The sequence below is a fragment of the Clupea harengus genome, chromosome 4 (assembly GCF_900700415.2).
Source record: "Clupea harengus chromosome 4, Ch_v2.0.2, whole genome shotgun sequence".
Classification (NCBI taxonomy): domain Eukaryota; kingdom Metazoa; phylum Chordata; class Actinopteri; order Clupeiformes; family Clupeidae; genus Clupea; species Clupea harengus.
Genome location: NC_045155.1, coordinates 228,321 through 240,820, shown reverse-complemented (window position 1 = coordinate 240,820; position 12,500 = coordinate 228,321). Strand labels below are relative to the sequence as shown.

Genomic DNA, 12,500 nt, shown 5'->3' with positions numbered 1-12,500 from the left:
ATTTGTATCTTGCTGTGGAACAAATAACTGTGGATGAAAAAAAAAAAACCATACAAAAACAAAAATAAACTTTGTTTTGCCTGTCAATGTTGTTTGGGTGTATCAGGTAGCCTATGGCTTACTTAGTCTCACATCTGAAGTGATTGATCGCGTTATCTTTATCTAGTTTCACAAGTAAAAAGTTTCAAGTAGCTATGGACTGTTGATGAACTGGCCGCGTGTAAAAACATGTTAGTTAATTAGCGAAAGTCTAGACTAAGCACTTCTCCTTAAATGGTAGCTGTGGGGCAAAATGAGCCAGAGCCTTGGGGGTAAGTTCAACCGTTGGGTCATCTTATCCCCCTCGTGTTTACATGAAGTTAAGTCAAATATTTGGTGTTTAAATCAGGGTCGCGTCCTAACAATGAATAACTGACATTATGTATCTGGTGTATATGTAATATTTAGATGTAACAGCTGTCATGCCACATCATTACAGAAAACACAGATAGGGGCTCCATACCATAGTCATGAAATAGTAGGCCTAGTCTTGCTGTACCTCCTCGTGGATGACAGAAGCATCACTCTAGCATTTTCCATGACATGTAGGCCTACGTGTTTGTCATTGGTTACAAAGTTTGCGATTATACGAATATTGAGAACCTTATGTGAGATGTTGGTGTTTATGTTATGTGTATAGGCTAACACGTTCGCTATTTTGCCAAACATACAGTTGAGAGTCTACACTGAAAGAGCAAAACAAATGATCTGTGCACGAATTTAAGGTTCATTCAATTTTAATACCTCCATATCTATTTCTCAATCCTAGAGACTTCGGCAAACCATCTTCAGGTTTTAGAACTGAAGACAAACGAGTTGTAGTATTTATTTCATGAACCCAAATCAAATCAGCAGAATAAGGGATGTAATTATTAATAATTATATTTAGAGTTATACTTTAAGATATGGTTAATATAATAGTTAGTAACTCTTTTCTCAGCTGGATCACGGACCCCCTCACATGGGGTAAGTTGAGCCACAAGACCACTTTTTTTTGGAAGCTTTTGGAAACACAACAGTGAAAAAAATACGCTTCAAGGATCTTTACTTTTGTCACACTGACCATTAATACTAGAAATATCGACTGTGAAAATGAGTCACCCCTTTCACTGCAAAGACAAGGTTAATCTTATCAACAGTCAAGATCCCATTCATTACAAATGCACTCCTCACACAAGTGGTGAATTATTAATGAAAAATAGCCGGTTATTGTACGCATAATACGGAAAGCAGGATCCATCTATTCCGGCTGTTGTGTATGTCTGTGTGCATTAATCTTAATAAAAACCAATCAGTCCACTCAAATGTTCTTATACACAACTTGGATTTTTTTATTAATTCATTCCTGTACAATTTGACTTGCCAATGCGTAGTAGCTCATAAACAAAACACATAAACAAATGCATTGGTAAACATTGGCCGTTCACAATTGGATCAGCATGACCACAAACGCATGTCATTTCAAAATCATTCCCTTGAAACCAGTCCGGAATCGATCGGCAGTTAGGAAAGCAGCGTTTCATGGGCTGACGAACCTGAGATTGTGCCTGAGACATTTCACCATTCTCAGGATGGACAGTCCTTGAAAGCGCCGCTCAAAAGATGTCCGCCCGCCCGCACACGCCACCGTATCCAACAGCTAAAACACCCACCGGCCGCTCAAGGCCACTCTCTCTCTTGTAGGTCATCAGGCAATTAGAGGGCTTGCTGTTGAGGCCGGGCATTGAGCAGAAGGCAGCCTACTCACCCAGCAGCAGAGGCCTGACCATGTGTAGAAAAAACATACACCACACAGGATGCCTGATCTCTCACTTCTTCAACCCTTACACAGTGACAGCCAATAACATCGCAGGACAGGACACCAGCACAAAAATGAAACTTTCATTGAGAACTGCAAAGCTATTCAAGCCATATTCAAGATGTAAACCTTTTCTAGTAAAACTGTAGAGGAGCAAAATCACATCATTCTGTTTTTTTTTTTTTGACAAAGTATTTATCAGCATTATACATTCTCAGTTAACACAACAAAGGTAATGCTCGAATTAAAAAATAGCGGCAGAACATTGTCTGGAGACATGACTGTGTCTCATGCAGTGTTAAATCAATTACAAAAACAAACACTTATAAAAGAGTAGGAAGAAAAGAAATGGCCATTGAAATATTTACTAATCCTCTGAGAATTAATTTAATGTACAACACCCCAGATTTTATGGCACATACTGTACGATTTGAAAGAATGAAGTGAATGCAAGAGTCTACTTTCATGTCGGTTAATAACGTCAAGCTTGGCTCCCGAGACCCAGAGGGGCAAATAACAATAGTAAATGGCAACTCTACTGAGCTTTGCCAGCAGACGCTGTCCATTATTCTATTATGCGCACTCAGAGACGGAGAGAAACGAGGAGCCGTGGCGGCGAGGCTTAATGCACGCGTGGCCCTCGCAGCTCCATACAAATCAAACCCCACTGTGCTCATCAGTCGCCCAATTATGCATGCACTCGCAGTGTTAACACTCCAGTCCTCAGTGTCGCCGGGGCCCATCAGCACCCCCCCTCACTTCTCTCTCTCTCTCTCTCTCCCATCTCTCCATCTCTCTCTCGCTCTCTCCCTCCCTCTCTCTCTCTCTCTCCCTCTCTCTCCCTCCCTTCTCTCTCTCTCTCTCTCTCTCCCCATCTCTCCCTCCCTCTCTCTCTCTCTCTCTCTCTGCCTGCTATGCCAGGCTCTGAAGTGCGGGTGATAAATGAGAGAAGGGCAAAAAAGAAAAAAAAAAAATAACAAAAAGAAAACCTGAAATGCAGTTTCTTCTCCAGGGCTGAATAATTGAGGAGGTCGTCGGATGGCATCCAGAGGCCCCTGGAGCCCTTAAAGCTCGACGGCGGCGTCTCTCCCTCCCTCCCTCTCTCTCTCCCTCTCTCTCCCTCCCTCTCCCTCTCTCTCTCTCCCTCTCTCTCTCTCTCCCTCCCTCCCTCTCTCTCTCTCCCTCCCTCTCTCTCCCTGTAGCGCTTAAAGCCTGCCGGGGCCCAAGCCTGAAGCCCCAACCACGCCGCCACGTGTCAAATAAACATCAGATAGCTCAAAAGTTACCCTGGTCTGCCCTCCTGCCCCCCCCCCCCCCCCCCCCCCACACACACACACACTTTACTCCGTCTGTCTCAGCCTTATTGTGTATAAAAAAAGGCCAGGGGGAGAGATGGTGGCCCGGCTCTCTCCCACCCCAGTACACACCTGTAGCTGGCTGGTCCTCGGTCCAGAGAGAGAGAGAATAAGAGAAAGGAGGAGAGTGAGAGAGGGAAAATAGAGAGAGACAGAGACAGCGTGATACTGAAAGCGAGAGATAGAACGACACAGAGCAAGTGAAGAGAGAGAGAGAGAGAGAGAGAGAGAGAGAGAGAGAGAGACAGACAGAAGGGTCCATTCTTGATTGGCAGGACAGGACGTCTTTGCCAAAAAATATCGGCAACTCCCTCTCCTGCACTCCTCTGTCAGATGTAGGCTTGTGAAGAATAAGATGCCGCGCACACACACACACCCGCGCACACACACACACGCATGCACACACGCCTCTGAGCACACCAGCCACTCTCCTATGGCTCAGGGGATGCAGGCTCTGCCACATATGAGCGCTAGTCTTCTTCCTGTTTGTCAGCCTGATCGCGCTCGTGGTAAACTTTCCATGACATCTCAAATATCGAGGGCCATTTGAAAAAAAAAAAAAGCCAAATTTAGCTCACTCATACACTTACATATCATTGTTGTGCACAAATAGTAAATGTTGTGAGGTAGATCATTTTGTATACACAAGTGTATTTTATCTTGCACTCTTGCATATTTTGAGGGCACTGGTTTGTGTTGATGCAGATAAAGTGAGATTTCTATCTGCAGCAAAATATTTCACTGAAGCGAAAATAAAAGAAGGGCATCACACCTACTTCATATTGAGTTAATTACATGGCAACTGCAGCCGAGGGTGAGCTACAAAAATAATCTCTGCTCTTTGTGAAGAGTTAAATGCAATATTATTCTTGGAGCTAACAAACAATAAAACATCTTTAACAAGCCAGACAAACTCAACACAACCCTGACAAAAATAGGTTTGTGGGCTCAAAGGTGAACATCATCGTTTTAATTACCAATTTATTCAACTTCATCTTAAGTTTTTCTTTTTTTTCAGGTTTCACTCTGCTTCGAGTCTCGAAGCTAATTATGGAAAATGATGAAATATATCGAGGCTAGTTTCCATACCATGAGGACAACCACAGTATCCTTCCTGTGTGTTCTGGCAGTGTGAATGAATCTCTCTCCTCTCCTCCTGTCTCGAACAAAAGGTGCAGACAAAGGCAAGACGTGTCGTGTCGTCTCCACACACACACACACCACACCACACCACACACACACACACACACACACACACACACACACCACACCATACACACACACACACACACACACACACACACACACACTCACCCCCCACACACACACACACACACACACTCTCTTCCTCACCCTGGAACCCCCCATAATGCAACTAGCTCAGAGCTAGAATAAGTTCAGGAAAAATAAGTGACCAGTGATTGAGGAAGTGATTGGGCATATGCTGAGGCCCACTTCAGTGGCTTTGCATGCGAGAAGTCTCTGTGTGTGTGTGTGTGTGTGTGTGTTCTGTTGAGCTGATGGTGTGGTACCCCTTTCTGGAAGCTGGTTGGTTGATGAGTTGATTTAAGGTGCAGGAAACTAAGCAATTTTGCTACTCAAAATGAAACTACCAGTGGAAAAACAAAAATGTGTGCACACACACACACACACACACACACACACACACACACACACACACACACACACACACACACACACACACACACACACACACACACACACACACACAGGACACAGGACACAACACTCTTAAACACACACACTTAACTAGGACACAACAGAGATATGCACAGGTAGTGAAGTGAAACAGTGAGACCGAGATGTGCTTTCTAAGTATACATTCCTAGGGGGGGGGGGGGACACACACAAAAGGGACACATCAAAGAAATACATAAAATAATGAAATTTATTTAAGATGCCATTTTTTTTGCAGTACAAAAACATCCCATGCAAATACAGAGAGAGAGAGAATGAAAGCACATCACTGCACACGGTTGGCTATAACAGGAGGCACTGCACACACACACACACACACACACACACACACACACACACCAGCTTTCTGTTTACGCTGGACAGTGGTGGTTAACTGGTGCCATAACACACACACCTGCAGCTATCCATCCCCGCCCTTGCTGACTGTTCTCATAGCGCAGTCTGAGTTCACCTACCCACTGTACAGAGTGCTGGTAGAGTGGGTTAGTCGAGTTCACCTACCCACTGTACAGAGTGCTGGTAGAGTGGGTTAGTAGGATTTGGTGAGGCTGGCATTTCCGCATTTTTTGTTTGTTTGTTTTGTTCCTTCTCCGCATCCAAGCTTCGCAGGGGCATGTCCGCACATCTTTGGGGATTGTACAATCGCTGCTGTCTAGTGCACGTGTGTGTGTGTGTGTGTGTGTGTGTTGGGGATTGTACAATCGCTGCTGTCTAGTGCACGTGTGTGTGTGTGTGTGTGTGTGTGTGTGTGTGTTGGGGATTGTACAATCGCTGCTGTCTAGTGCACGTGTGTGTGTGTGTGTGTGTGTGTGTGTGTGTGTGTGTGTGCGTGCGTGTGTGTGTGTGTGTTGGGGATTGAACAATCGCTGCTGTCTAGTGCACGTGTGTGTGTGTGTGTGTGTGTGTGTTGGGGATTGTACAATCGCTGCTGTCTAGTGCACGTGTGTGTGTGTGTGTGTGTGTGTGTGTGTGTGTTGGGGATTGTACAATCGCTGCTGTCTAGTGCACGTGTGTGTGTGTGTGTGTGTGTGTGTGTTGGGGATTGAACAATCGCTGCTGTCTAGTGCACCGTAAAAAAGCCGGAGCAAAAAAACAAACAAACCGAGCATCTCGAACAAATACACAAAGAAATGATTAGACACGATAAATCTCGTTTCAGCTCGAAATAAATAACTGACGTAGGTTAAAGTAATACATTCGCTGGAAAAAAAGAAAAGAGATCGAGCTCAGGCATCAAGAGTGCGATCTAAGACATACGGCGTGATGTACATTGTGCATGCAATCAAAAGACCTAAGTGCTTTCTGGGGTGAAATAATAAAATAAAATAAAATAAAATAAAATAAAATAAAAAACAAAACGTGTCGCAGCATGAAGAACAATTATTTTAACTAGAAATACAAAACCCGCCACTGACGAGCCACGTGATTGGCTCCTGCGCAGCTTCACACACACACACAGAAACACACACACACACACACACACACATCAGTTGATGCCATATATGGTCAAGTCAGCAGGTCGCCACACCATAACAATTAAACACAGTGTGGTCAGGTACGTTTGCTCGCTACAACTGGTTTTCTTCTTCCTTGACATCCAGTACCCAAATAGCTATAAGAAAGGTGATAGATCTCTAATAGGTCTTTTTTTGTTTTTGTTATTTGGTAGAACAAGATGGCATGACTTTTCGTCAAAATAATAAATTACAAGATTAGTGGATGGCGTGCGCAACAGAAAGAAGAACGAATATGTGTGAGACACAGACTGCATGTGTGTGTGTGTGTGTGTGTGCCTGAGCTTCTGCCCATTACAGTACCACACACACACACACAGACACACACACAGACACACACACACACACACACAGACACACACACACACACACACACACACACACACACACACACACACAGACACACACACACAGACACACACACACACACACACACACACACACACACACACACACACACACACACAGACAATCATGAGGTAGCACGTTACTGTGTGTGTTATCAGGATAGAATATACAACAGCCTAAAATATGAATACGAATAAGTAGATGAAGGACAAAAGACGACGACAACTTGCCAATGAACTAAAAAAAGCCTCGTAGACGACATCACCAGGATTCTCACTGATCTTAAACGCAAGTGTGATGTAATTAACAACCGCCACGTGGCAATATCTTCTTTATTGCCTCCAGAATCATCGAGCTTCTACTTCTAAACGTCACCCACGGGTGGCTCCTAACAACACAGTCTTTGGCCTCTCTGCTTAGAAAAATGCTGGCTGAGCTCGCTACAGACCCGTGTTTTCTGCAACGTCGTGTGGTGTGGTCAGCAGGACTGAATAGGTGGGGGAGGGGGAGTGAGTGTGTGAGTGAGTTAGTGAGTGCGGGGGACAACATAGACGGAGTAAAAGAAATGACGCCCACAAGTTTTTTTTTCCATGAAGAGGTCCTTCAAAGAATGCGCAGTGTGTGTGTGTCTGTGTGTGTGTGTCTGAGAGCAGAGAGCAGAGAGCTGAGAGCGGAGAGCAGTGTGTCTGAGCACCGAGAGCAGAGAGCTGAGAGCAGGCCTCTCTCTTGTGCACATCTCGACAACAAACGGCACGGCTGCTTCTAAAAAAGGTCAACTTCTTCAGAGATGTAAAAAAAAGGCAACAGAAAATGCAGCTCAAACAAGAGTCAGCTACAACAACCCAAAAAAAAAAAAAGATTGACATTCAGCAGTCGCCAATTCACTCGTTTTTCCAAACCACACTCCAAAAGTCTTTGATGAGACGTCGTGTTTGTGTAACGCGTAAGGCAAGACATCACTTCTCTTCTTCGCCATCGCCAAGAAACACTTGAAGTGATACCGTTTTAGACCACAGAGATAAAAACATATATTTCCACCAATGATTGTAAAAATTTAAAATATATACAAAGATTTCTCATAAAACATTTGTTTTTCTCACAAATGTGAAAAGAAGCAAAAACAGTATACAGTGAGTGATTGTTCTTTGTTTCGAGCCCAAACCCATGCCTGTATTTCCCAGCTGGATGTCAGGAAACAGTGGTGGTCCCATGGTGTGGGTCCGTCTAGCTGCCGGACAGGGGGGGGCTGAACCTGCCCCCCCCTCTCCATAGAAACCTCGCTCCCTGTGTTACCAAGGTGATGGGTCGCTCAATAACTGGGCTCGTCCAGCTCCTCGTCACTCCAGTCGGGGGGAGCATCAGTACCGAAGTAACGATCCCCAAAGTTACCTTCAACGAAGGAGGAGGAGAAGTGAAGAAGTCGTTACACACACGGAGAAAACACTCACACATACACACGGAGAAAACACACACACACACACACACACACACAAACAAGGAGATTCCACATATACACCTCCACATTTCCTGTCGAACTAAAGGACATAAAGAAATATTTGAACTGAATTTGAACTAAATCAAATGTCTTGGGTTAATGCTTAATTCTTAAGAACCAACATTCATCCACGCTCATAGCTATGCCATCAAAGAAAGGTTAGCCTTTACTGAGCAGAAAACAGAAGGCACCACAATATGGCCAACAAATAGCTAAACCTTACAATGTGACACTGACACAAAAATAAAGGTGACATTTTACATTAAACTAAAAAATATCAGCATTAACTTCTGCAACTCGATATTGGAAAAGGGCTCAGAAACAGTGAAACAGGTTTTCCTAATAATTTCAGTGCTTCGTGAAGTAATGGAAAAAAAAGAGCACATGGTGGGAATCTTACGTGCTTTCGCCATCAAAAAATGTCGGCGCTTACAGAAACGCTGGGGCACACGATTTAACTGCAATGATTTGGTAGGTGCAGACATGTTAAGTCTCTGGACCTTTCCAGTGTGACTGTCGGCGAGGGAGGTATCTCCACTGCACTGCACCTTCCTTGCCTTTGCAAAGGTGTGATAATGGGCCGGTAACCGCTGCTAACGCCATGAGCTTCTACAGCCCAATAGTGACGTATGCTACAGAGTAGACCTGAGGCTTCAACACACACCTGCGGGCTCTTAAAGACCTGACATGACGGATATGAAGAGTATATGAGCGAAACGCCTTTGAATATGCACACACACACACACACACACACACACACACACACACACACACACACACACACACACACACACACACACACACACACACACACACACACACACACACACACACACACACTAGACCTGAAAGTGATGCATATATATTAATAGGCCTTTCTGCCTTCCATGGCCAACACGGACAACTTTTTCCAGAACACACGCACAAAAAAAAAAAAACTTCCACAGTCAGCTACACAGCAGGTGAACGTGCGCAGATCCGCTTTGAGATTTTAATAATTGAAACGTTTCAGATTCGTTTTTAGTATCATAGTAAAGAATATCTACGCACACACAAATACGTATATTTCGTTGTTAATTGTGTTGATTTTCTTTTCTCGGAGTGCCACTCACCTATGCCGGGGATGATGTGGAAGAGGTCGTTGACCTTCTTGTCGACGGCGGTGGTGATGATCTTGACCTCGGGGAAGGCGTAGGCCACAGAGTGTACCCCCATCTCAGCCATGAGCAGAGAGACCAGCAGGATCTTCTCCTCCTGCACGTCATGGTCCTAAACACACACACACACACACACACACACACACACACACACACACACACACACAAACAAATCACACACACTTACTATACATCCTCCAAAGCATAACAATCATCATTGCCCTCTTTTAGAGGCACAAGGGCCTGTATTAACTAAAAAGCAAAAGTTGTTAGTTTCAATGCTTAAGAGTTTATTTTTTGTATTCACCTTAGCCTACCATGAAGGAATGTCCTATAGGGATCCAGTACACAGGGCTGACATATATGATGTGGTTTATGGGCGGTTGAAATAATGATATATACTGTAAGCCGTAGGGTTGGAGGCACTCATGATGTGGTTTATGGGCGGTTGAAATAATGATATATATGCCATAGGGTTGGAGGCACTCATGATGTGGTTTATGGGCGGTTGAAATAATGATATATAAGCCATAGGGTTGGAGGCGTATATGATGTGGTTTATGGGCGGTTGAAATAATGATATATATGCCATAGGGTTGGAGGCACTCACCAGTAGGACGCGGATGGCCATCATGGCGGCGGCGCCCGTGGACACGGTGCAGTCCATGAGGATAACGTGGTCCTCACTCAGGTCTTTGGGCAGACGCAGATAGTGCAGCTGGACACAGGAAACACTGAGTCAGCATTCCAACAGTAAAGGTTCTCTTATAAAGCACTATTAACAATAATCAAAGTTCTCTTTTAAAGCACTATTAACAATAATCAAAGTTCTCTTTTAAAGCACTATTAACAATAATCCAAGTTCTCTTTTAAAGCACTATTAACAATAATCAAAGTTCTCTTATAAAGCACCGTTAACAACAGTAAAGGTTCTCTTATAGAGCAGTGTTCCAACAGTAAAGGTTCTCTTATAAAGCAGTGTTCCAACAGTAAAGGTTCTCTTATAAAGCACTGTTAACAACAGTAAAGGTTCTCTTTTAAAGCACCGTTAACAACAGTCAAGGTTCTCTTTTAAAGCAGTGTTAACAACAGTAAAGGTTCTCTTTTAAAGCACCGTTAACAACAGTAAAGGTTCTCTTTTAAAGCACCGTTAACAACAGTCAAGGTTCTCTCTGTCAGGTTCCTGCGGAGCTCCGCTCCGGCCACGCCCCCTTCAGCTCACTAACTCTCCCAGCTGCACGCTCATCAGCGGCATTCAGGTCCCCAATCACACAAGCACATACACCTGTTCCACTCTCTCGCTTCACTCACCGGAATACTGATCACGTACACCTGTAGCCTCACTCACCTGCACCGCGTTTACATTCACCGGGTTCATAATCACCCACACCTGTCACAGCCCTTACATATAGGCCCTACCTCACACTCCCTTCACTCAGGTGTCTGGTATCGCACTTCAACGGATTAACAACCATTGGATTTCAGAAGGATTACGTTCTCTTCAGTCATTGTTTGTTTCAGTTTAGTTCCTCGCCTTAGTTCCTGTTTTGGGTATAAACTTAGTTTTAGTTTAGTTAAGTGTCTAGCCGAGTGTGACTCGTGTTTTGTTTGCCGCAACGGCTTGTTCTTTTATAGTTGGTTCATTCAGAGGTTGCCTCTGCTTTATTGAGTTCGGCGATTAGATCGCGAGGGCCACCAGTGCCCAGCAGAGCTACGCGCCTGCGCCCCTCCGAGGGTAGAGACTGTGTTGTTGAGGATTCTCCCGCAGCCTCTCTGTGTTCGTATCAGCATCTCTGTGTCTGCAACCTGTTGTCTGTCTTGTGTGTTCCTGGCTGTCTCCGTTTGCAATAAACTCTGTTCCAATCATCCAATTCTCGAAGTCTGTTCGTTCCGTGACACTCTCTCTTATAAAGCACTGTTCCAACAGTAAAGGTTCTCTTATAGTAGGGCTGAACGATTAATTGCATTTGCGATTTAATCGCGATATGATAGAACGCGATTTTCTAACCGCAACGTTCGCGATTAAAAACGTGATCTTAAAAAAATAATAAATAATTATATATATATATTTTTTTTTTAGATGGTAAATTTTGCACAATGTTTAAAAAGTGCATGCCTTGTGTTTATTCTTACAATGACTTTGTTTAAATTACTTAAATGCACCGATTTGTTGTTCTTGATTCTGTAATAAGCAGTTAAATAAAAAATGTAATTGTGGGAAATAATAATTTACACTAAATGTATCTAATATCGTGTTGGTCATATTGAAATCATTCATTACGATTTGTTGGGAAAAAAATTAGGATAAAACAAAAAAATCGCATATTAAATCGCAATCGCAATATTTTGGGGAAAAATCGCAATTCGATTATTTCCCCAAATCGTTCAGCCCTATCTTATAGAGCTCTGTTCCAACAGTAAAGGTTCTCTTTTAAAGCAAAGAGAATTGTAGCCCTCTAGGCTTTAAAACGCCCCTAAAGAGCTGCCAGTGTAGACGAAGGGGGGGTTGAACAATTAGCGTATAACTTCATAGCCTATACCATAGGATAGCCTATATCTGGATACTGGATGTCGTGAACTTCAGTGGGTATATATATATATATATATATATATATATATATATATATAAAACTTCCACAGTCAATTATATATATATATATTGGGTGCTACAGGGCTACAGTCGATATTTCCTGCCAGTGGGTTAAAGACGTAACTGCTACATCTCTTTAGTCAAAGTTCTCTTTCAGAGCTGTGTTCCAATAGTCAGTTTTCTTTCAGAGCTGTGTTCCAATAGTCAAAATGCTTTCCTCTCCCATTGCACAAATACGGTAATGTTTTGATCTCTGGCTAAAATTTCAAACAGATCGCCATGATGTTTGACAGCGTGCCAAATACATTTGTAATTTAATCCATTTTGGTAACGACAACAAATGTTTCGGGCGAAAGCGAAGACATTCGAAAATGGTGTTTCTTTGGCATAAGATTCTCGCTATGGAACGGTCTGAACACGGCGCCCGTCAGAGGCAGGTGGGCGTGTACCTCTGGCTCGCCTGTGTCCTGATTGGTCTGGATGAG

The 12,500-nt window shown here is 43.6% G+C and overlaps 1 protein-coding gene and 1 long non-coding RNA gene across 6 annotated transcripts in view; both read right to left on the bottom strand.

Moving 5' to 3' along the window:
• Positions 1-5,083: 5,083 nt before the first annotated feature.
• On the bottom strand, positions 5,084-6,798 carry LOC116220251. The gene is made up of 2 exons (XR_004163505.2): positions 5,409-6,798; positions 5,084-5,362 (listed from the first exon to the last, which is right to left on the bottom strand). It is a non-coding gene; the product is annotated as an uncharacterized LOC116220251 (long non-coding RNA).
• A 666-nt stretch (positions 6,799-7,464) lies between these two features.
• The window catches only part of uckl1b (uridine-cytidine kinase 1-like 1b), a 35,323-nt gene continuing 30,287 nt past the window's right edge, over positions 7,465-12,500 (bottom strand). For 4 of the 5 annotated variants that reach the window (XM_031565633.2, XM_012841747.3, XM_012841748.3 and 1 more), the window contains exons 12-15: positions 12,465-12,500; positions 10,036-10,143; positions 9,381-9,537; positions 7,491-8,162 (exon numbers count right to left, since the gene is read on the bottom strand). The exon at positions 12,465-12,500 is cut by the window's right edge and continues 87 nt beyond it. In XM_031565633.2, coding sequence (XP_031421493.1) covers positions 8,083-8,162; positions 9,381-9,537; positions 10,036-10,143; positions 12,465-12,500 — 381 coding nt within the window. In that variant the 3' untranslated portion in view covers positions 7,491-8,082. Of the gene's footprint in view, positions 8,163-9,380; positions 9,538-10,035; positions 10,144-12,464 lie in introns of all 5 variants that reach the window. The other variant, XM_012841749.3, reaches the window with a different exon arrangement.